General features: G+C 46.0%; 1 protein-coding gene across 1 annotated transcript in view; it reads right to left on the bottom strand.

Moving 5' to 3' along the window:
- The window catches only part of LOC144688771 (SH2 domain-containing adapter protein F-like), a 270816-nt gene that overhangs the window by 36206 nt on the left and 209431 nt on the right, over positions 1-25179 (bottom strand). The window contains exon 6 of the mRNA XM_078555683.1: positions 12053-12172. Coding sequence (XP_078411809.1) covers positions 12053-12172 — 120 coding nt within the window. The remainder of the gene's footprint in view (positions 1-12052; positions 12173-25179) is intronic.

Below are 25179 nucleotides of genomic sequence, written 5' to 3'. Positions count from 1 at the left end.
TGGCGGAGGAGTGGAGGTGGCGGAGGGGTGGAGGTGGCGGAGGGGTGGAATTGGCGGAGGGGTGGAGGTGGCGGGGGGCTCGAGGTGGCGGGGGTGGAGGTGGCGGGGGTGGAGGTGGCGGGGGGGTGGAGGTGGCGGAGGGGTGGAGGTGGCGGAGGGGTGGAGGTGGCGGAGGTGGAGGTGGCGGGGGGGTGGAGGTGGCGGAGGGGTGGAATTGGCGGGGGTGGAGGTGGCAGAGGGGTGGTGGTGGCGGAGGGGTGGAGGTGGCGGAGGGGTGGAGGTGGCGGAGGGGTGGAGGTGGCGGGGGGGTGGAGGTGGCGGGGGGGTGGAGGTGGCGGGGGGGTGGAGGTGGCGGGGGGGTGGAGGTGGCGGGGGGGTGGAGGTGGCCGGGGGGTTGGGCGGGCCTTGGGGTTGGTTGACCATCTGCATTTTCCAACTGGCCCTCTTATATCCCAGCAGCCCAGAGTCAGGGTCTCCTGAGAATTCCTACAATTACACTTCTCTTCAGTCCAGCAGATCCCACACTGGATGGGATTTTCCAGCTGCGGCCAGTGCCGTGATCGCCCAGATCCGCCGAAAGTCAATGGGCTTTTGGCTGAGCTGCTGCATCTCCCGCGGTTGGTCCCGCCACGATGGGGCCGAAAAATCCCGCCCTCTGTCTAAGAACAGGCCTGGGTTTTCATGCCAGCCTACAAAATATGCTGGCAAAATGCTTCCTGTGAGCCAAAATATACATTACTGACCTCTGCCTTCGGCTGGTCGATGCCCAGGGCTTCTCTTCTCAGAATGGCTGGGTGCTGCTCTAAGATTTCAGCGCCACAATGGGCACCCTTGCTGTGCCTTGACAGGGGCAGACCAGCTAAATGGGAAATCGGGAGAATTCCTGAGTGCTCCCCAGATTAGCTGCATAGGGCTATATTATATCTCTCCTTTTCCTGTAAGAATTCCTTGAGTTTTCAGTGGAGACTATCCGCCCATGCATCAAGACTCAAGGATCGTCCAATCCGATTGTTTGAATGACCCCCCCCCCCCACTATCCCTGTGATTTCAGGTGAAGTCCTGTTGAGGCCAAAGCAGTGGATGGGCACGATGCTCTGCTGTACCTCCATCACTCTCAGTAAGTTAGCCATGGGTCTCGCCTCTGGTTTTCAGTCAAATGCCTTATTTGCAGACTTACTGGCAAAGTGGCATTGATGGCAAGGACTGTTTTTAAAAAATGTTCACTTCATATTGGATTGCTTCCCTGCACTGGACCTAAATGAACCAGGCTCACTAATTATTAACTGTAAATGCCCCAGTTTATGACATTAGCCCCATGCTAACTCTAGATGAACCAGTGCAAACTATTTCTCAGCGCCAGCACTAACACCATGTACTTGGCAAGATTTTTTTTAAAATGGTACAAGGTACCGACTAAATCCAATCTATTGGTCTGTTTTCTTCATATAAAATGAGACTTCAGTGTTTGGAAAACAAAACTTTTCCTTTTTTTTATTCATTACTGCCTCCTATTCTCACACTCTTATTATCATTTCCTGTCCACCACCCTACCATTCTATTATTTTTCTCCCTGACAATTTTGACTGGCTCCACTCCTAATTATAAACTGTTGATCTGTGGTATCTCCTGTTTCTGACACAATGTCATCAACCTGAAACATTGGGCAGAATTTTACGAGTCGGCGAGCGGGGGTGGGGCCCACTCGCCGACGCGTAAAATGACACGCAGTGACGTTGGGGGGAACTCATTTAAATTTTCAGGAAGGCAGGGGCGCAGCAAAATCAGCTGCGTGCCCGCCGACCTGTCAAAGGCCAATTGAGGCCATTGACGGGGTCAATTAAGCAATTAAAGGGCCTGCCCGTCCAACCTTAAGGCCAGGAGCCCCGGCAGGAACTGGAAAAAACATGAATCCTCATCCACGGGCGGGATGAGGTTTCATGTAGACTTTAAAAAATTTAAATAAAGGTTTTGTGAAAATCAAGGACATGTCCCAACTCATGTGACATTGCTACATGAGGGGACATGTAACGGAAATTTTATTTTTCTATTTTTGTCTTTTTCACACTTAGAGCCGATCTCCCTGAAGCTGCACTTAGCCTCAGGGAGATGAATGCACTCTTTCGTGCGCATGCGTGAAAGGGCGCACTCTCGATTTCGGGATTTCCCCCCCCGCCCTCACAGGGAGCACATAGCGCTTCTGTGTGGACATCACGCTGGGCGGGCCTTAATTGGCCTGTCCATGTAAAATGGCGGTGCATCTCCAATCGGGGGTGCCGATTGGAAGCGCACCCATACGCGTCCACCCATCAACCTCCCCCCGATGGGGGGATAATTCAGCCCATTAACCGTACCACCTTTTCTCCTCAGATGCTGCCTGACCTGCTCAGTGTTTCCACCATATTTTATTTTATTTTATAGGGATGGCCTGACTCTGTGTCCTAAGCAAAGGCTCTCATCCACCTGATGTTTATTTAGGAAATTTGGGTGCTCTATGTTTAATTTCCTGACTTTTAATTTCAATGGTTGGAATATCATGCCTGGGTTTCACATGCTACCTGTGGATGAGCTGTCACCCAGGACTGTAGCCTACATCCCATTTCTTTCAACGTTTAAAACATTTTCACAGTCAGATGAAAAAAACCAGGAAAACAAAATTTAAAGAAGGAATTGGGTGAATTTTATACTTGTTGCAATGAACTGCAGCAGTGATTGGGGACTTTGCTAAACAGTTTCAATATTCTTCCATTCGCAGATCGGGTACATTTTCTTTTCTTTATTCATTTATGGAATGTGGGCATCACTGGCAAGGCCAGGATTTGTTGCCCATCTCTAATTGTCCTTAACCTGAATGGCTTGCTATTGCAGAGGGCAGTTAAGAGTCAACCACATTGCTGTGGGTCTTGAGCCACACGTAGACCAGACTGGGTAAGGATAGCAGATTTCCTTCAATAAAGGACATTAGCAAACCAGATAGGTTTTTTTTAACAACAAGCAATAGTTTTATGATCACCATTGCTGAGGCTAGGCTTCAATTCCAGATTTATTAACTGAATTTAAATTCCACCAGCTGCCTTGGTGAGATTTGAACCCATGTCCCCAGAGCATAGCCTGGGCCTCTACATTACCAGTCCAGTGACATTACTGCTGCACCACCGTCTCCCCCTTAGCAGGGGCTAGATAGAGAATAAATCTACCTTTACACTGCCTTCAAATTTTCCATTGCAGCAGTGTCCTCCATACCCCACTCCATGGCATCACAAGGTCTTGTTCAAATCTGGAGCTGATGCGAGTTTAGAAAATGTTTTGAGTGCCGGAAACAGCCAGAGGAATTGGTGGAGCCTGCAACCTCAGAATCCAATGTTGGGCTGAGACTCTCACCACATTTTCCAAGGTGTCAATCTGGCTGAGGTATGCTGGGCGCTTATGCTCTTGGAAGAAATGCTCTCTCTTGTTATAATCCCATATCCCAACATGACCCAGTGCTGATGGCCATGAGCTGGAGTTACTCATGTGCCCAGATCACCCTCTAATAAAGGGGCAGATTCAGCCTTTAGCTTGATCATACTTTGACCAATGCCGCTGAGTACAAGAGTGGCATCGGTGAAGCATGAAAACAGATTGTAAACAGAACCAATACGTGCTAACAGCTCAATAACAGGCAAGGGAGGAGAGCATGACTTATTTTGCATTGTGCTGAAGGCACTAATAAGCCACTCACTATTATACCATTATCAGTCTGCAGCACATGGTGTGATCCTGGATATACATTCAATGAAGTTCCAGTATTTGAGTCTGAAAGTTTGATTATTTTGAACCTCTGGGAACAGGACGTAACATAGGAACAACAGTGGGACAATATCACCAGCATCACCAACATGCAATGCAACATCAATATCATCAGCAAGTGACACAACATCAGCATAACTCCTACAACACCAGGAGCAACACGCACAATTTCGCCAGTAAAACATGTCAACTCATTACTGAGAGCGATGACTACCAAACCCATAAGATGGAGGCACAACATCCTACCCCTTAATAAATATTATTCGCCATATCGCTTGAGAAAAGGAAACACGCTATAAAAGACTCTTAAATTGTTCAAATTGATTATTGAAGTCATTTGTTAATCCTCTTTAATGTAGAAAATATATATTAAAAAGTTAATGCTTCAAATGGTTATATCGATAGAGAGAAGATTTATGTTTTTTTTAAAGAAAAAGGGATGTTATGTTGTTAAAGGTCCACAGCACATGGTGTAATCTGAGAAATACATTCGGCAAAGCTCCAGCATCGGAGTCTAAAAGTGTGATTATTTCAAACTTCTAGGAGCCACAAGAGATAATATACAGAGGCAAGACATACAGAGCTTGAGGGCAGAATTTTCTGGTCCCACAGCAGCGGGAGTCATGACAGGCGGGGGCGCTTAATTTGACAGGAGGCAAAAAACCTGTTTCCCGACAGTAGGATAAACTGTTGGAATTTTGTTCTCCCAACTTTCAAGGCAGGTTAAAGGCAGATTGAGCCTCCTGACAAACAATGTCAGGGAGCTCTTTTGCATGTATTAGAACCTCATGCATGCTCAAAAAAGGCCAGCTCACTGGAATTAAGTTTTCCCTCCAAATTAAGTTCCCCGCCAGTGAGAATTGGGAACGTTCAGTTTTACGACTGTGGTGTGAACCTGGAGAGCTTCACTTCATCCACGGCTCTGAGATCCAGAGATGTTGTTTTCTCCTTCTTGGGGGCCTTGCATAACCTCACTCGTGTGCTGTTAGCAAACACTGAGCCAAGGCTGGAAGGGTGGAGCGAAGGCTGGACAGGGGAGTCAGGCTTACGGGGGAAGTGTAGAGAGAGTGTCTGGGAAGGTGGAGGAGGGGTGCCTGAGAGGGTGGAGTCAGTGGCATCAACGGTGAGTTCCTGACGGGAGGACCTAGGGTACTGGTGGTTGGAGGGATCAGTCACAGTCAGAAGGGGGAGTGGGATGTGCTAGGGTGGCAGGTCCAAGGTGAGAGTCTGGTAGGTGTAGGTCTCATTGAATGGGTCATGGAGGTGGGCAAGGCAGGTGGCTCAGATAACGGGAGGGGGCAGGGTCAGGGTGGGCATGGGGTGGTAACGGGAGGGGAGGAAAGGCATGCAGCGGTCAATCATGATAGGGTCTAGGGTAACGGAGGGGGGTGGGGGGGGTGCGGTTCAAGGGTGACAGAGGGGAGAGGAATGGTGGAATTGGGTAGTTCAAAGGTGATGGTGGGGGGGTGTTTGTGGGTGGCAGGTGGGGGGAGGTGGTGGAACGAGGTTGAAAAGTGACGCACACCATTTTTTTAAACTGACCTTGACCACGCAGCTAGTCAGTCAGTGAGATCCCTCGAGGTGGGAGAAGAGTCTTTTCGGGTGGGAGGAGTTCAAGGTCAGCACAAGTGGCCAACTAAAGGGATTCCCTTAATTATGAGGCAACTGGATGTCAAAGATGCTCACTTGTGTTCTCCTGCCTCTGGTGAAGGTCGCATTGCAGCAGGTTTGATCCTGACTCGTGGGTCTCATAATATCGAGATCCTAGCATGGTGTGGAGCTGCCATTCATTCTGTACCATTTGCCATTGGCTGCAAACAGAGGCAGGGAGGGAAGGAGGTGGAATGGCTCCATGGGGGACGGCGGGTGTACGGCAGCCAACCCGTGACTCCGCACATCCAACCTCCTGGGTGATTGGTCATGGGATCAAGCAGTTAGCCTTTCTATGCTGGCAAGGCAATGGCCTCTCTATAGAGTTTCAAGGGTAGTGGAGATGCCCGCATGAGGCGCCTTGCACATCACCCTGGTCAAAGAGTAATATCTCCATATGCATTCATGTATGAACGGGAGGAATACCCATCTCTGGTCCTGCAGGATGTTCTTTACATGGAATGGGAGGTGGGGGGATGCCATGTCTGGATGGAGGCCAGGTGAAGGGCTTAGCATTGGCCTGCTAGCTTTGGGATGGAGGGAAACCTGTATAGGACATACTTGCTAAATGTATCACTTCAGTTTGTTCACACATACACTGAGGTGTCGATGATACAGGTTGCAGGCAACTCTGCCTTGGTAATGGCTCTCACATACAGATGAGGAGAAGGAGGGCTCATCACTGGTTGATACAGGGCCATGAGGAGCGAGGGCCTGCTCAGCAAGAGGCAGTGGGACCTCTGTAAGCTCAAGTGGCTGGCGAACATGGAACATTGTAACAGTGAGCATTGGCCTGACCAAGAGTGTATCGCCAGCAGTGCTCTTATCTAGGGATGCGCGAAAGGCAATGCTGGAGGCCCCCCTCGGGATCTGGTTGCTCACATCTGTCATCTTCTCCAGTACAAGCTATGGATGCAAGGACCCCGGAGAAGTAATGCAGAACTTCTGGATGGTATTGAGTGAAATGGCTGCCTGGGTGCCCTTTAAAAATGGTGCCAGGACCTTCAACCCCATGAGGTAAGTGTGGGGGGGGTGACTTCCTGCCCGTCCCACCATGAGATTCGCCAAGCTCTTTGCTGATATATAATTACTAAGCTAAAAATTGGAAGATCGTGTGACCTCACCCGTCCCGCCGCCCAGCGGGAATCGTGCCGACTTTCCTGCTCGCCACCAGACTGAGGCTGGAATTTTCTAGTCCACCCCACTGCAGCGAGTTTCCCTGTGGTGGGCTGGCGAGCCTTTGAAACCTCCATTCACATCGGAGGGACCAGGAGATCCCGCCAGAGTGAGGGGCTGGGAATTTCTGCCTTAGTCTCCGGAATGGAAAATTCTGTCCTGTGTCTGGACAGAAACATCGGGCAGAATTTTTCCGTCGGTGAGTTATGGGCGGGGCCTGCTCGCCGACGTGAAAATGACGCAGGATGACATCGGGGGGAAACCCTGACATCATCCTGCCCCATTTAAATATTCAGGAAGGCGGGGGGACAGCGCAATCAGCTGTCCGCCCGCCGACCTGACAATGGCCAATTGAGGCCATTGACAGGATAATTAAGCCAATTAAAGGCCCTGCCCATCCAACCTTAAGGTTGGTGGGCAGGCCAGGAGCCCCGACGGGCTTCTGAGAAAACATGAAGCCTCATTCACTGGCGGGATGAGGTTTCATGTCTGTTTTAAAAAACTTCAATAAAGTTTATGTGATATTTATTAAGATGTCCCATCTCATGTGACATTGTCACATGAGGGGTACATGTTAATAATTTTTTAATTTTTCAACTTTCAAAAACTGTCAGCGCTCTCCATGAGGCAGCACATAGTCTCAGGGAGCAGTGCGCTCTTTTGCGCGCATGCACTTTGACAGTTGGGGAATCCCTCCCCCCCACACAGGAAGCGCATAGCACTTCCTGTTGGGCGGCCCGCTTGGCGGGCCTTAATTGGCCAGCCCACTCAAAATGGCGGCGGGGCCCGTTTGGGCAGCGGCGATCGACTGCCCGCCCGCCGCCAAGCCAGTGGAGCCTGCCCGCCCATCAAGGGCAAAATTCTGCCCATCGTTGTCGAAGGGAGGTGCCACATACTTAACTGATGCCTCAGTCACACTTGAGGGTGGAATTTTACGGCCTTGCCGGTGAGCTGTTCAAAGCTCCATTGACTCTGGCGGTATTACAAGATTTTCCTAGTGTAAAACTCCGCCCTATGATTTAAAAACACTCGTCAGAGCAAGTCAGGGAGCCTGATGAAATTGTGTGAGAGCCTTCCTGATGTGATGACAGAGCGTTCTGTTTCTGCTAGGGTTGGTCACCCTCCTGCGAATGCTGAGAATAAAGTAGAACTTGCGCTTTGCATTTGCATTTGCAGCTTTGGTTTGCATCTATATATCTGTGGCAACATGGGGCCGGCCTCCTGATTCTGAGAACTTCTTGTGCCACAGCTGCAGGCATGAAAACACAAGCAAAGATACAAAAATATTCAGCTACACCAAAATCTATAACATTAGTAGGTTTTGCCAGTGCTGCCTGATGAAAATTGAGGTAATCAAACCTCGAGCAATACTTCCAGCTAGAGATGGAAATAGCTGTTCAAGTGTAGTGGTCAATGACAATCAGCCCAACCCTTCCCATGGCTGGCACACACTCCTCAGCCCCATCCAACAGCAGTCACTAAATAGAAAACTTAATCATAGAATTATAGAAATTTACAGCACAGAAGGCTGCCATTCAGGCCACTGTATCTGCGTGGGCTGAGAAAGAACTAGCCAGCAGAGTCCCACTTTCTGGCTCTCGATCTGTAGCCATGTAGATCGTGACACTTCAAGTGCATGTCAAAGTGTTTTTTAACCGAGATGAGGGTTTCTGCCTCTGCCATCCTGTTAGGGAGAGAGTTCCAGATCCCCATCACCCACTGGTTGAAAACATTCTTCCTCAACTCCCCTCTAATACTTCTGCCAATTATTTTAAATCACAATGTATTATGGATATATCTGTCACAATCACCAATTCAGCAGTCCTCTCAAAGGCAGAGCTCCCACGTTTGTTAGCACTCATCAAACACAGGTGGTTTTGTTGGCTCCAGCACGTCCACAGGCTGGAAGATGGTCGCACACCCAGGAACTTTCTGTATGGTCAGGTAGCCCGAGCCAGACAACCAGTGGGATTCCTAAAGCTCCGCTTCAAGGATGTTTGTGAGTGTGACATGACATGAAAGCCCTAGATACTGATATTGCGAGACGCTAGCTGATGACAGAGGAAAATGGTGACACCTCCTGTGGGCTGGCATGCACCACCACGATCACCAGTGGTTACAGTAGCTTGGCAACAGACTCCAACACCATAAACAACAAGCCACTTGGCAGCTTCAAGTGTGGCACTTGTAGAAGAACTTGTGGCCTCTTGAGGGTTGGCCTCTCAAGCCATCAGCAAAGGTGCATCGTATGAGTACACCCCATCTGAGATGGGACTTGTTTGCTGTGCGTCCATCATCTTTCATAGATGGAAGGATGCTGGAAAAAACATCCCCTCATTATTGACATCTCTGCTAAGGGAATATGTCATTCCTATCCACTTTACCTAGGCCCTACATATTTTTATACACCTAAGTTAAATCTCCCCTTCCGCCTCCTCAGTTTATGATCTCCTAGTAAATCTCTTCTATAACCTCTTTAGCGTGATCATCTCTTTCCTGTAATGTAGTGACCAGAACTGTAAGTAGTACTATAGCTGTGGTATAACTAGTGTTTTTTTACAGTTCTAGTATAACCTCCCTGCTCTTATATTCTATGCTTCGGCTAATAAAGAAAATTATGACTGTTGCCACCAATATGTTCTCCACTGATATCCCTTTCACCTGCCCAGTTTCATTCCCTCCAACTAAGTCCTGAACTGCCCCTTCAGTAGTTGAGCTTGCTACATACTGGCTAAAAAGGATTTCCTGAATACATTTTAAGAATTCTTCACCCTCTATATCTTTTACATTGATTCTAGGCTAGTTAATATTAGGGTTGTTGAAATCTCCCATTATTACTGCCCTAATATTTTTGCACTTCCAGAAATTTGCTAACATACTTGATCTTCGATCTTCCTCTGACTATTTGGGGATCTATGAGTATACTCCAGGCAGTGTGGTTGTCCATTTTTGTTCTTCAGTTCATATGGCCTCATCTGGTGATCCTTCTCGCATATCATCCCTCCTCACAGCTTTAATTATATCTTTGACAAATATTACAACACCCCCTGCTCTTTTTTTCAATTCCCTTTCTATCTTGTCTGAAAACCTTGTAACCAGAAAGGCTGATCTGCCATTCCTGCCTTTCTTTCAGCCATGCTTTAACAGTAACTATGATATCCAACTGTCTATCTGTGCCAAAACAAAAATAGCCTGGAAAAATTCAGCAGGTCTGACAGCATCTGTGGAGAGGAAGACAGAGTTAACGTTTCGAGTCCGTATGACTCTTCATCAGAATACAGACTCAAAACATTAACTCTGTCTTCCTCTCCACAGATGCTGTCAGACCTGCTGAGTTTTTCCAGCTATTTTTGTTTTTGTTTCAGATTTCCAGCAACCGGAGTATTTTGCTTTTATCTTAGTGTCTATCTGTGCCCTTAGCTCATCTTCCTTACTCACATTCTTCTTTCATTGAAGTATATACCATTTAGCACTGCCAAACTCCTTTGATAACTTGTAGAATTGCGATTGATTGACAACAATTAAGGAACACTGCTCACTGAAACGGAACAAAACAAGAGCCTACGCTAAAGCAGTACAGCAAAAAGGAGATATATTATGTAGATGTTGGCAACTGTGTGATAAGGCAGACAAGTGTAAAAGGACCATTGTGTACAAAGCATTTCAGTGAGTTCAGGTACCTAATTTAATCCACAGACTCACAAAGGGGGCTGCTGCTGACAGTTACTGTAATTACCCATTCTGTTTGCCATTTTATCCCTATTCAATGTCTAACAGGCCTCTCTTAATTTGCCAATAACCCATTTATAATGGAACGGAGACGTGCTGATTACACCGCTGCTATGAGCAACCACGTTGATCTCCTTATCAGATGAGAACATGCACTACATGTCAGAAAGGGCATCCATTTAGTTAACAGTTGCCACAGCAACCTGGATGGCAGGGCTCCTTGCGGTTCTAAGACAGGCTGTCATGTGTGTCAGAATATCGGGCTGAGCTCATCAGGGAAATGACAGGTTTGCAACTGGTGAAGCGGAAACATAAAAGAAAGAGCGGGGGAGGGGAGGGGGTGGGGGGGGGCCGGGAAAGTCACCCAGGGAATCCAAAATAGGAACTCTGCCTTCACTTAGAGTGGTGTGCACAGAGACATTCAGAGTCTTTGTGCTGCTGTGCAATCTCGGCCAGACAGACATGGTGCCACATCACCTGACTTCACAGTTAAATGCTTGTCCAAGTTGAAATGGTGAAGAATTGTGTACACAAATCTGATCAAGTAACAAAGAAATACCACAAGAAAGAACAACTCCACAACTGCGCCAGCTCACTCAAGGGAGGGCGGGGAAAGGGAGGAAGTGGGAAGTGAGCAGAGAAGAGGGTGAGAGGAGTGTAAAGAGAAATGAGGAGAGGGAATCAGAGGGAAGAGGAGAAGCGAATGAGCGAGCCAAGAGGAGAAGTGAGATGGAATGGGAGTAGGAGAGAAGAGGATGAGAGAAAGGCAATGAGGGGGAGAGGAGAAGAGGCGACTGGAGGAGAGGAGGGGAAAGGTGAGGGCAGGGCTGGAAAACAAGAGAACAGGAAAGAAGAAAAGGACAAAGAGCAGCGGAGAACTAAATGTTGCATCACAGGTTAGCAAGGCCAGAAATAAAAAGAAAACCCCAAGAACCAGGCTTTATCCAGAGAGAATTGAAAAGTTGGAAAGTTAAGCCAAACCTGTATTGAACCTTGATTAGACTACATTTCGAGTACTGCATGCAGCTTTGGTCACCATATTATGAAAAAGATAGAGGCACCAGAGAGGGTGCAGAGGAGATTGTCGCAGGTGGGACGGTAAATTTGACGAACCAGCAAAAAGTAAATCTGGTAATGATACCAGAAATTTATGGGTGTACATATCAGGAAAGGATGAACAGGCTGGGTCTCTTTTCTCTTGAAAAAAATCTGAGAGGTGACCTAATAGAGGTATTTAAGATAATATGAAGTTTTCCATAGAATTGATACAGAGAGAATGTTTCCTCCGTGGGGAAGAGTGGCCATCAATATAACAGACTCCAAAAAACCCAGTAGGGAATTCAGAAGAAACTGCTTTACCCAAAGAGTGGTAAGAATGTGGAACTCGTTACCACAAGGTGTGGTTGAACTGCACTTAAGGGGCAGCTGGGCAAATGTATGAGGAAGAAGGGAATAGACGGTTACAATGGTGAATTTAGATGAAGGAAGATGGAAGGAGGCTCAAGTGGAGCACAAAAACCAGAACGGACTGGTTGGGTCGAACAGTCTGTCTGTGCTGTATATTTTATATAAACCTATATAAATTCAATCCTGGTACGAACCAGGCCATGGATTAATTACTCTGATTTCTTCTTCAACCAGAAAAAGCTGTTGCTTTAAGCAGACGCATTTTGTAAAGTTTCTCTCCCAAAGGCAGTACATCAGGGCTTACCTCAGTGACAGGGAGTAGTCATTCCGGCTGGTCTCACTGTTCCTCACCAGGTAACTGCACTCCTTGCACAACATTAAGAAATTCTCAGCATCTGCTCGGCTGATAGCACCATGGTACCACCTGACAGAGAGAGAGAGAGAGGAAAAAATGAGATTGAGATAGCAAAAGAAAGTGTGTGAGAAAGAAAGAGCTAAAGCATGATTGGGTGAGATACAATGCAAGAAAGAGCAAGGAAGTATGAGAGTAGGAGCAGGAGCATGATGGGGGATGTGTGAGAGAGATGATGAATGCAATACAGCAAGCGACAGCATAATAAAGGCGAGGGAGTGAGCTTAATACAGTGAATATCATTTCCCTTCTTTCTTTTGCAGGCAGAATGTCAAAAACTGCACAAACAAGGCCATCATTCATCTGCCTTTTCAGGTCAATGTAAATGATCCCATGGGAATTCTTCAGTTATCCTGGCCAAGATTCATCCCTCAACCAACATCATTCAAAACAGATTAGTCGGTCATTTATTTCATTGCCATTTGTGGGACCTTGCCGTGTGCAAAGTAGCTGTTGAGTTCCCTACATTACAACAGTGATTACACTAGTTGTGAAGTGGTTTGTGACACACAGAGGTTGTGAAAGGCACTATATAAATGCAAGTTCTTCTTCCTTTCTTTTAAGCAGTGATATCCTAATGTGACCATGCTATCTGTACCCCACGGACTCCATTACTTCCCCTCCTCTCTCCTCCCTGGAAGTTGCGACCTCATATTGAATTACTGTTCCAATGATCGCCCTCTGGTCTCTCACCCAAGTGATCGACCTTTATATGTGGGCCTGGACAGTAGGCAGTAGGTGTCGTCATCCTGTTCTGCAGAGGCAAATGCGACTGGGCTGATCCAGTTATCATTCAAATGGTCCAGTGAGTTGATACACTGTGTGTCTGTTACTGCACCAAGATGGTGGCAGCATCCTGTCCTGACTTGTGCTGATCTCTGGACAGCAGATCAAGTGCTACAACTGGTATCAACATTCCTGGTATAGGAAATATCATAGACCAGGTTTCCTGTGGCTTGTTAGCTGCCTTGTGACTCTTGGTTAAAAAAAGCATGTGTATGTGCACTTGTGGTGAGAAAAGTCAGCCTTAGCTGTGATAAACACCATGATTAAATGATTTGTTGACCCAAACTGTGTTGAGACATGAATGGGGAATAGCCATCTGGGCCAGTGAATCTCCACTTCAGCACAGGCCATGGCCCTGGGACAATATATATATTAAATAAAACAAGTCACTTGCTACAAATGATACATTTAGGATACTGTATTTAGGTGGATAAAAGCCACCCCTGAGTGTAGGCCACACTCTAAAGATAGCCCAATCTTTGCCCCCACCCCAAAACCACCAGGCAGAATGATAATTACTGTTTACTCTCATGTTCTGCACTTCCAATAACAGCTTGGTTTAATAGGGAAAAGTTTCCCAGGGTGCTCCAGCATTTAGGGGTCATGACCTATGGAGCAAAAGTAAGAGTCAGATTAGAGGAAGTGGCCAAAGGCATGGCAGAGAAGTAAGTTTTAAGGAGACTTTTGTAAGTGGGAGGGATGTTGTAAAGTGGAGGGGTTTAGGGAGTGTGAGGAACTTTAGGGAGTGGACTCCAGGGTGTAGGGGTGTGGTAAAGTGGAGTGCTATTTAAGGGAATGTAGTTAGTTGACCATGTGACTGTATTGACCAATTGCTACACAGTAGGGGCTTCTTGGGTAACTGTAAATCTAGAGCTGGAGGTGATTGAAGAAGCACATATGGTGTTAGTGTCCTGTTCTTAGTTCCAATAAACCACCAGTGTTTGTTCAGTTAATCAGTCTCTCTGTCTATATTGTTTCAAGCACCAACTAATGTGTTAATATCGAGGGCGCAGCTAGTGTTCGCCAGACAAAGCGAACCTGATAACCAAAAACATAAAACTGGCGATGAGGATAAACCAGATCAATTGACAGTAATCAAGAAAGCCGCAATAAACCAGCTACGTTACTTCGCCACTACCTTGAAAACTGTTGGAAAGCGCAGTCTCCTTAGTCATTGAGTATGCCGGGTTTGGGCATCTTGAACCATTCGACCCTGTTTCCGATGACTGGACTCATTATGTCAAACGCCTAGCGTTCTTCTTTACTGCTAACGACATCACAGGGGAGGACAAGATGAGGGTGATTCTTTTGTCCACACATGGGAGCAAAGCATATGGGCCGATCCACAGCCTCATGTCACCAAATACCCTCGATACGAAGACTTTCGACGAGTTAGTAAACATTGTAAAAAACCACCTGAAGCCAAAGCCCTCAGTCACTATGCAGCGTTTTAAATTCAATTCGAGGAATAGGCTTCCAGGAGAGACAATCGCTGACTATGTAGCTGCTTTAAAGGAATTAACAGAATATTGAGAGTTCAGAACTTCAATTAATGACATGTTGAGAGACCGATTGATATGCGGAATCGGGGACGATGCTATTTAAAAGCGATTGCTATCTGAAACTAATCTAGACTTCAGTAAGGCATTAGAATTGGCAACAGCCATGGAGAGACCTGTTAGAGACTCGGAGGAAATAAAAGATACACAAACTGGCGCCGTCCATCTTCTAGGGCGGGAAGGGACAGTGACAAAAGGCACAAAAACGTCAGACTCCGCAGAAAGGTGGAGAACACCCACTATGTACAGACCATTGAAGAACAACAGGACTATAGTGAAAACCTACAACATTAATGAGAGAAATGCAACCAGGCAGCCTGCAGGTGATCGACAGTTCAGAAATATCGAATGCTTTTTTTTGTCAACGTAATGGTCACATAATGCGGGACTGTCAAGATAGGCTGAGACAGCATTTTAAAAACAAAGGTAGAAATCACGAAATCTGCCTCATTGAAGAACCAGAGGAAGCAGAATCTGACATCTATTCATTATACAACCTGAAAGTGGGTAAAACTGAGCCAATCCAGGTAGTCATTAGAGACAATGAACAACCCATCAAGATGGAGGGCGATACTGGGGCATCAATGTCTGTCATAGGAGAACATACGTTCAGACACTTGAATAAAGGAGTCCATCCTTTAAGTTTGGAACAATCGGACACTAAATTAAAACATATAACATATAACATTAAAACATATACGGTTGAAGAAATATGAATGAAAGGGATATGTCAAGTCTTGGTGCAGTATGGGGATTAGTCTGTAAATTTACCCCTTATAATAGTAGCTGGGGCGGGCCCCAGTTTAATTGGTTGCAACTGGCTCAAAAAGATTAAATTGCAATGGGCCGAGATTTTTCAAATCAGAATGTGAAACTTACAGGAACTGTTTCAAAAGTACACTCCCATTTTCAGTGACGAGCTAGGAAGGATTCGTGGGTTACCAGCCAAAATCCATGTAGACCCTAATGTAATCCCCAGATTTATCAGAGCCAGACCAGTCCCTTATACTCTACGGGAAAAGGTTGAGGCCGAGAAAAACAGGCTGGAAAAGTTGGGTATCTTAAAACTGGTGCAATTTTCCAAGTGGGCGGCACCCATAGTACCTGTACTGAAGCCAGACCAAAATGCTCGCTTATGCGGTGACTATAAGTTAACTGTAAACAGAGTGACCAAACTTGATAGACACCGGATACCGAAGATTGAGGAATTATATTCAAAATTGGCAGGGCGCATCACATATTCAAAACTCGACATGAGCCACACCTACCAGCAGGTAGAGTTGGAAGGAGGCTCTAGGGAATTTGTGACCATCAATACATATCGAGAATTGTATCAATATACTCAACTACCCTTTGGGGTCTCATCGGCGTGTGCTATTTTCCAGCATACCATGGAAAATCTGCTTCAGGGACTACCCCATGCCGTTGTTTATCTGGATGATGCCTTAGTCACTGGACGAACTGATGAAGAACAATACAGAACTAAAGGCCTTCTTGGGCATGATAAGCAACTATGGTCTATTTCTCTCAAATCTATCAACCATACTGGCTCCATTATACGCATTGCTTACAGAAAACCATAAATGGATTTGGCAAGCTCTGCACCAGGATGTGTTTCTGAAGGTAAAAAAATTGTTAAGATCATCGGCCCTACTGATCCACTTTAACCCAAAGAAAGAATCGATTTTAACTTGCGATGCATCCCCTTATGGAGTAGGGGCTGTACTTTCACATCGGATGGCGGATCACTCTGAGCGACCCATTGGTCATACATCTCGCACGCTCAGCGCTGCAGAGCAACGATATTCTCAGATTGAGAAGGAGGGGTTGTCTGTTTTATTTGGTGTTCAGAAATTCCATCAATACCTCCACGGTCGCCATTTTCACACTATATCCAACCACAAGCCTCTGCTAGGATTATTCGGAAAGGATAAGGATATACCCCTCATCACATCTGCTCACATCCAGAGGTGGGCACTGATTTTGGCTGCTTACAAATAGACTTTTATTTACCAGTCAGAAAGCCAGATGGCTCATGCTGACAGGCTGGGCCGCCTCCCCCTGCCAGGTAACAACGTGAAGGTTCCAATTCCACAGGAACTTGTCTTAGTACTAAATTTTTTGGATTCCTCCCCTGTCCAGGCCAAACAAATTCATGAGTGGACAAGCCGAGATCCACTTTTATCTCACGTCCAGGAGCAGGTCTTGAATGGATGGTCAGGCGAGCCAAAGTCTGATGAGATGAAGCTCTATTTCAATCGCAGATATGAGCTCACCTGCCAGGATGGCATATTGCTCTGGGGAGCAAGGATTATTTTGCCCCTGAGAGGGTGAAGGCCATTACTGGCCAGATTACATAGTGCTCACCCTGGCATTAGTAGGGTGAAGACGCTCTTGTGCAGCTACTTGTGGTGGCCAAGGATGGAATCAGTCATCAAAACCCTAGTCAAAAGTTGTCTTCAATGCCAGCAGGTACAGAAGTTACCCCCCTTAGCTCCATTGCACCACTGGAAATGGCCGGGGCGGCCATGGGTGCACTTCCACATCGACTACATGGGGCCCTTCTTGGGCACGATGTTCCTTTTACTAATAGACGTCCATTCCAAGTGGATTGATGTCTGTGAAGTCCGGTCACCCATGTCTGCTGCCACCATAGACCGTTTGCGACAGAGTTTTGCTGTGCACGGGTTACCAGAGGTGCTCGTGTCGTGACAATCTGGTGCTGATAGAATCCCTGTCCAGCTGTTCACATACCGGACGACGCCACACACGACCACCAGTATTGCCCCCCCTGAATTACTAATGAACAGATGTTTCCTCACCCGTCTAACTCTTATCAGGCCAAATTTCGGGGAGGGGGTGGAGAGAAGCCAAGGGGCTCAGAAGGCTAGACATGTTGGCCATAACTATGAAAGAAATTTCACGATGGGAGACACAGTTCTCGTGAAGAACTTTGGAGATGGGCCCAATTGGCTATTCGGCGAAGTGAGTGACGTGACAGGACCTCTCTCCTATAACGTATCGGTAAACAGCTGAATAATTAGATGACACACGGATCATCTCCGGAGAAGAGAGACAGTCCCACAAGAAGGAATGCCGTCATCATTTGCGTTTGAATCTGCACTGCACGTGGAAGAAATATCACATGATTTGGAAGTACCGGTGAGGCCTGTGGGACCTGAGAGGGTCAAAGACACAAATTTGCCAATTTCCACTTAAGAGCCTGGTGGACAATGACCCCTGAGAAGGGGGTCTTGGAAAAACCAGCCGAGGCCGTTGAGCTACGACGCTCGACATGTCCGAGGAAGCCTCCTGAGAGACTTGACTTGTAAATTGTTATTCATCTAAATAATTGGGATGTTGTGATGCTTGTCAATTGTACTTTCAAGTAAAGGGGGAGGGGTGTGGTAAAGTGCAGTGCTATGTATCTTTAAGAGAATGTAGTTAGTTGACCATGTGACTGTATTGACCAATCGCTACACAACAGGGGCTTCTTGGGTAACTGTAAGTCTAGAGCTAGAGGCGATTGAAGAAGCACATATGGTGTTAGTGCTCTGTCTTTAGTTCCAATAAAGCACCCGTGTTTGTTCAGTTAATTGTCTCTCCGCCTGTATTGTTTCAAATGCCTACTAATGTGTTAATATCAAGGACGCAGCTAGCGTTCGCCAGACAAAGCGAACCTGATAACCTAAAACATGAAAGGGGGTAAGGTGACTGAAGGCTACGCTTTGATGGTAGTGCAGTGTGAGGGAGAATGTGTCATTTACCAGAGTGAAAATGTGGAGCAGGGCTATAGAGCTGTTTGTTGACATAAATCAGGGTGAGGTCCTGGAGGAAGACTTTTTAACCACTGCACTTGTGAACATGGACCCAATGTAGATCAGCAAAGATCAAATGATAGCTAGGTTTCTGTGCCAATTTAAACCATTATTTTGCCTTAAAAGTGCAAACTATCTACAAGTCAGTGTGGTAACACAGCTTCCAAAAGATGGAATCTAACACATCTGTTAGCAGGTTCTAAATATATTCCAAAGGCAACTTCTCTTTAATTAGCAAATCAGTCAAAAGCAGCTAACAGTGATTAATGAACCTGTCTGTACTTCTGGGTCTTCAGCACAATGCAGAGAACCAAATTAATTAGCCAACATCTTCCTAGGATGAAGAGACAGCGATTGGGGTGATTACTGCCTGAAGGTCATGACCTTGATTTTAAATTCTGATCATGCCATTTTGTCTGCAAAGTCCAGTTCTCCATGCTGGTACTCAGGCTCTTGGTGGCCATTTTGTGTCCTTACATGTAGGATAGTAAACACATGGACAAGGGCTAAAATGTTTGTGTTCTGGTGGTTTTTAAACTTATTGTGTGAGTTGCCTATGCTCCTGCGTAATAGGAATCCATTAATTTGTTGACATTGTTGGAATATCGGGTCAATAAAAAGGATCAACTGCAGTTACCCCATGGCTTCTGATCTTTTAGCAAACAATCGTTTGGAAGAACATGGAGAGACAATATAAAATAAAGGGTACAATTCTAAGGGGGGTGGAGGAGCAGAGGACACTTTATTCATTGCTCTCTTAAACTGCCCTACCACCTTCAATCATGTTTGCACATATACATCCAGGTCTCTCTGCACCTCCATCCCCTTTAGAGTTGTACCCTTTATTTGATATTGTCTCTCCATGTTCTTCCTGCCAAATTGAATCACTTCACATTTCTCTGCATTGAACTTTACTTGCTACCTGTCAGCCCATTCCAGCAATTTGTCTGTGCCCTTTTGAAGTTCTACATTATCCTCTTCACAGTTCATAATGCTTCCAAGTTTTGTATTATCTGCAAACTTTGAAATTGTGCCCTGTACACCAAGGTTTAGGTCATTAATATATATCATGAAAAGCAAGGGTCCCAACACCGACCCTGGGGAATTCTATTACAAGCTTTCCTTGAAACCTTCCTGAAAAACATCCATTAACCACTACTCTCTGTTCACTGTCACTCAGTAATTCTGTATCTAAGTTGCCACGCCCCCTTTCATTCCATGAGCTATAACTTTGCTCACAAGTCTACTGTGTGGCGCTGTACCAAACATCTTTTGGTAGTCCATGTACACCACATCAACAGCATTACCCTCATCAACCCTCTCTGTTACCTCTTCAAGTTAGTTAAACATGATTTTCCCTTAAGAAATCCATGCTGACTTTCCTTAATTAACCCACATTTGTCCATGTGACATTAATTTTGCCACAAATTATTGTTTCTAGAAGGTTCCCCACCACCGAAGTTAAACTTACTGGCTTGTATTTGCTGGGCTTATCTTTACACACTTTTTTGAACAAGAGTGTAATGCTAGCAATTCTCCAGTCCTCCGGGACCATCCCTAAGTCTAAAGAAGATTGAAAAATTGTGGTAGTGCCTCTGCATTTTCCACTTTCACTTCCCTCAGTATCTGCATCTCATCCGGTCCTGGTGCCTTATCAAATTTAAGTACAGATGACCTATCCAGTACCTCCTCTTTTTCAATTTTAAACCCATCTCATTTTAAACCCACCTCAGCTATGTCCTCTACCTCTATGTGTAAATCCCCTTTTTTGGTCCCTAGTCCATAAGACCATAAGACATAGGAGCAGAAATTAGGCCATTCAGCCCATCGAGTCTGCTCCGCCATTCAATCATGGCTGATAAGTTTCTCAACCCCATTCTCCCGCCTTCTCCCCATAACCTATGATCCCCTTACCAATCAAGAACCTATCTATCTCGGTCTTAAATACACTCAATGACCTGGCCTCCACAGCCTTCTGTGACAATGAATTCCATAGATTCACCACTGTCTGGCTAAAGAAGTTTCTCCTCATCTCTGTTCTAAAAGGTCTTCCCTTTACTCTGAGGCTGTGCCCTCAGGTCCTAGTCTCTCCTACCAATGGAAACATCTTCCCCACGTCCACTCTATCCAGGCCTTTCAGTATTCTGTAAGTTTCAATCAGATCTCCCTCATCCTTCTAAACTCCATTGAGTATACACCCAGAGTCCTCAAACGTTCCTCATATGTTAAGCCTTTCATTCCTGGGATCATTCTCATGAACCTCCTCTGGACCATCTCCAGGGCCAGCACATCCTTCCTGAGATACGGGGCCCAAAATTGTTCACAATATTCTAAATGTGATCTGACCAGAGCCTTATAAAGCCTCAGCAGCACATCCCTGCTTTTATATTCTAGTCCTCTCAAAATAAATGCCAACATTGCATTTGCCTTCCTAACTACCACGTCAACCTGCAAGTTAACCTTAAGAGAATCCTGGACTAGGGCTCCCAAGTCCCTTTGCACTCCAGATTTCTGAATTCTCTCCCCGTTTAGAAAATAGTCTATGACTCTATTCTTCCTACCAAAGTGCATGACCTCACACTTGCCCACGTTGTATTCCATCTGCCACTTCTTTGCCCATTCTCCTAGCCTGTCCAAATCCTTCTGCAGCCTCCCCGCCTCCTCAATACTACCTGTCCCTCCACCTATCTTTGTATCATCTGCAAACTTAGCCAGGATGCCCTCAGTTCCTTCATCTAGATCATTAATGTATAAAGTGAAAAGTTGTGGCCCCAACACTGACCCCTGCGGAACTCCACTAGTCACCAGCCGCCATCCTGAGAAGGACCCCCTTATCCCCACTCTCTGCCTCCTGCCAGATAGCCAATCTTCTATCCATGCTAGTACTTTGCCTCTAACACCATGGGCTCTTATCTTACTGAGCAGCCTCCTGTGCGGCACCTTGTCAAAGGCCTTCTGGAAGTCCAAGTAGATAACATCCATTGGCTCTCCTTTGTCTAACCTACTCATTACCTCCTCAAAGAATTCTAACAGATTTGTCAGGCATGACCTCCCCTTGATGAAACCATACTGACTTTGCCCTATTTTACCATGCACTTCCAAGTATTCTGAAATCTCATCCTTAATAATGGACTCTAAAATCTTACCAACGACCGAGATCAGGCTAATCGGCCTGTAATTTCCCATCTTTTGCCTCACTCCCTTCTTAAACAGGGGGGTTACATTAGCGATTTTCCAGTCCTCTGGGACCCTCCCTGACTCCAGTGATTCCTGAAAGATCACCACTAACGCCTCCACTATCTCTTCAGCTATCTCCTTCAGAACTCTGGGGTGAAATCCATCTGGCCCAGGTGATTTATCCACCTTCAGACCTTTCAGTTTTCCTAGCATCTTCTCCTTGGTAATGGCCACCATACTCACCTCTGCCCCCCGACTCTCTTGAGCTTTGGGGATGTTACTTGTGTCTTCCACCGTGAAGACTGATGCAAAGTACCTATTCAGTTCCTCTGCCATTTCTTTGTTCCCCACTACTACTTCTCCAGCGTCAGTTTCCAGCGGCCCAATATCCACTTTTGCCTCTCTCTTACCCTTTATATATCTAAAAAAACTCTTGCAATCTTCTTTAATATTACTGGCTAGTTTACCCTCATATTTAATCTTCTCCCTCCTTATTTCTTTGTTAGTTGTCCTCTGTTGGTCTTTGTAGGCTTCCCAATCCCCTGGTTTCCCACTGCTCTTCGCCGCATTGTATGCTTTCTCTTTAGCTTTTATGCTGTCCCTGACTTCCCTTGTCAGCCATGGTTGCCTCGTCCTCCCTTTAGTATGCTTCTTCTTCTTAGGGATTAATTTTTGCTGTGTCTCCCAAATTACTCCCAGAAACTCCTGCCATTGCTGTTCCACTGTCTTTCCTGCTAGGCTCATCTCCAAGTCAAGTCTGGCCAGCTCTTCCCTCATGCCTCTGTAGTTGCCTTTATTCAACTGTATTACCGTTACATCTGATTCCGGCTTTTTCCTCTCAAATTGCAGGGTAAATTCTATCATATTATGGTCACTTCCTCCTAAGGGTTCCTTCACCTTAAGCTCCCTTATCAAATCTGCCTCATTACACATCACTAAATCTAGAATTGCCTGTTCCCTAGCGGGCTCCACCACAAGCTGCTCCAAAAAGCCATCTCATAGACATTCCACAAATTCCTTTTCTTGGGATCCACTACCAACCTGATTTTCCCTGTCTACCTGCATATTGAAATTCCCCATGATCACTGTAACTTTGCCTTTCTTACACGTCTTTTCTACCTCCTGGTGTATCTTGTGCCCTACATCCTGACTACTGTTCGGAGGCCTGTACATAACTCCCATTATAGTTTTTTTACATTTGTGATTCCTCAACTCTACCCACACAGATTCTACATCATCTGACCCTACGTCATTTCTTGTTATCGACTTCATTTCATTTCTTACTAACAAAGCAACCCCGTCCCCTCTGCCAACCTGCCTATCTTTTCGATAGGATGTATATCCTTGGATATTTAGCTCCCAGTCCTGATCCCCTTGCAGCCATGTCTCCATGATGCCCACCACATCATACCTGCCAATTTCAATCTGCGCCACAAGCTCATTTACCTTATTTCGTATACTGTGTGCATTCAGATACAACACCTTCAGTCCTGTATTTCCCGTCCCCTTTCTCATTGTTGTCCCTTTATCTGATGTGCTTGAAGTTAGATTCCTAGCCCTTTCCAAACACTCTGTCCTATTTTGTGTTCTGGAGACTTTAATAGCCTCTCCTGGGCTCTCCGTTCTTTTCAGTTTTTTCATAATTTTCCATGAAGTTGAATCCACCCCCCCAACACGCTAACCTGCTGCTTTGTTTCCCATTAGTCATACTTCTTGGAGCTTTACCCTTCCCTTCCCCCCCACTTTCTAGTTTAAAGTCCTGTTGACCACCCTATTTACCCTTTTCGCTAGAACGTTGGTCCCAGATCGGTTCAGGTGGAGACCGTCCCAACGATACAGATCTCTCCTGTTCCAATACCGATGCCAGTATAAACGAAATGTAACCCCTCTTTCCTACACAACTCCTTTAGCCATGTGTTTACTTCCCTTATTCTCGCGTCCCTATACCAATTTGCACGTGGCTTGGGTAGTAATCCGGAGATTATAACCCTTGAGGGCCTGTTCTTTAATTTAGTTCCTAGTTCCTGATAATCCCCAAACAGGTCCTCTTTCCTAGTCTTACCTATGTTATTTGTCCCGACGTGGACCACAACAACTGGATCCTCCCCCTCCCTCTCCAAAATTCTTTCAAGCCGGTCAGAGGTGTCCCACACCCTGGCACTGGGCAGGCAACATACCATGCGGGACTCATCCCTACTCCTCCTATTACCACACTTTTACTATTTATATGCCTATAGAAGACTTTGGGATTCCCTTTTATGTTAGCATCCAGTCTCTTTTCACACTCCCTCTTTGCTTCTCTTATTTGCTTCTTCACCTCTCAACCTTCTGTATTCAGTTTGGTTTTCAAATGTATTTTCTACCTGACATCTGTCATAAGCACAGTTTTTCTTAATTTCTATCTCCTTGGTATCCAAGGAGCTCTGGATTTATTTGCCCTACCTTTCCAAAAGAATATACCTTGACTGCGCTTGAGTCATCTCTTTTTGAAGGCAGCCCATTGATCAGCTATTGCTTTTCCTGCCAACCTTTGGCTCCAATTTATTCAGGCCAGATCCGTTCTTACTCCATTGAAGTTGGCTTTCCCCCGTTAATTGTTCATATTCTGGATTGTTTTTTGTCCTTTTCTATAGTTAGCCTAACAAGTATGATACAATGATCAATGTCCTCCTACTGACACTTGATCTACTTGGCCTACCTCATTCCCAAGTTGCCCATCAATAATTGCCCTTAAACTGAGTGGCTTACTGGAGGACAATTAAGAGTCAACCACATTGTTGTGGGTCTGGAGTCACAAGCCAGACCAGGTAAGGATGGCAGATTTCCTTCCCTAAAGGGCATTAGTGAACCAGATGGGTTTTTATAACAATCGATGATAGTTTCATGGTCGTCATTACTGAGACTAGCTTTAAATTCCAGATTTTATTAATTGAATTTAAATTCCACGAGCTGCTGTGGTGGGATTTGAACACATTTCCCCACACCATTAGCCTGTGTCTCTAGATTACTAGTCTGGTGACGTGACCATCACGCCATAATCTCTCCCTAATTATCAGCTGATTATTGCATGTAAGGGTTGGAGGAGGGGGGCGGTTAATGGGGAGGGGGGAGGTGTCATAAGATGGGCTACCTGGCATCAACAGCTCTTAAAGGAATACTGCCTGTCTTCAAGGTGCCTGGTTACTGAATTTACAGCAAGACCAATTTTAACATGCACCTCTGACTGTCCTGACGCAGGAGGTGTTGACCAGAAGCATGGCCTTTTTTGCTGTTGTGAAAAGCAGAACGAGGCGAGTGGAGATGGAGGTGATAGAAAGGGTCAGTGCCGTTTCATCTGCCCACATGGGCAGGATTTTCATGGAGATGCGAAGGCAGACGTGCTGGCAATTTCCTGCTGTAGGACAGTCGGCCATTCTGCTGCCATTGTCTCTTCTCCAGGCTATTTCGGGTGTGTGTGTGTGTGTGCGTGTGCGTGTGCGTGTGCGTGTCGGCTACCCACCCGCCTCCACTGGGTAGCCAGTTAGGCCAATTAAATTGAGGCACTGATTGGAAGCCATTTGGAATTTTCCAGATGGCATGCATGCCCCCTGCTGAGGCCAAAGTCTGACTGATGAATGGAGGTGGTCTCCCTGTGACAGACCAAAGTGGCCATCGATGATTCATTCAGTTAACATCCCTT

Source organism: Cetorhinus maximus, chromosome 13, assembly GCF_964194155.1.
Source record: "Cetorhinus maximus chromosome 13, sCetMax3.hap1.1, whole genome shotgun sequence".
NCBI classification, from domain to species: Eukaryota; Metazoa; Chordata; class Chondrichthyes; order Lamniformes; family Cetorhinidae; genus Cetorhinus; species Cetorhinus maximus.
Note: the sequence above shows the minus strand (reverse complement) of the source record. Positions and strands in the feature narration are given on the sequence as shown.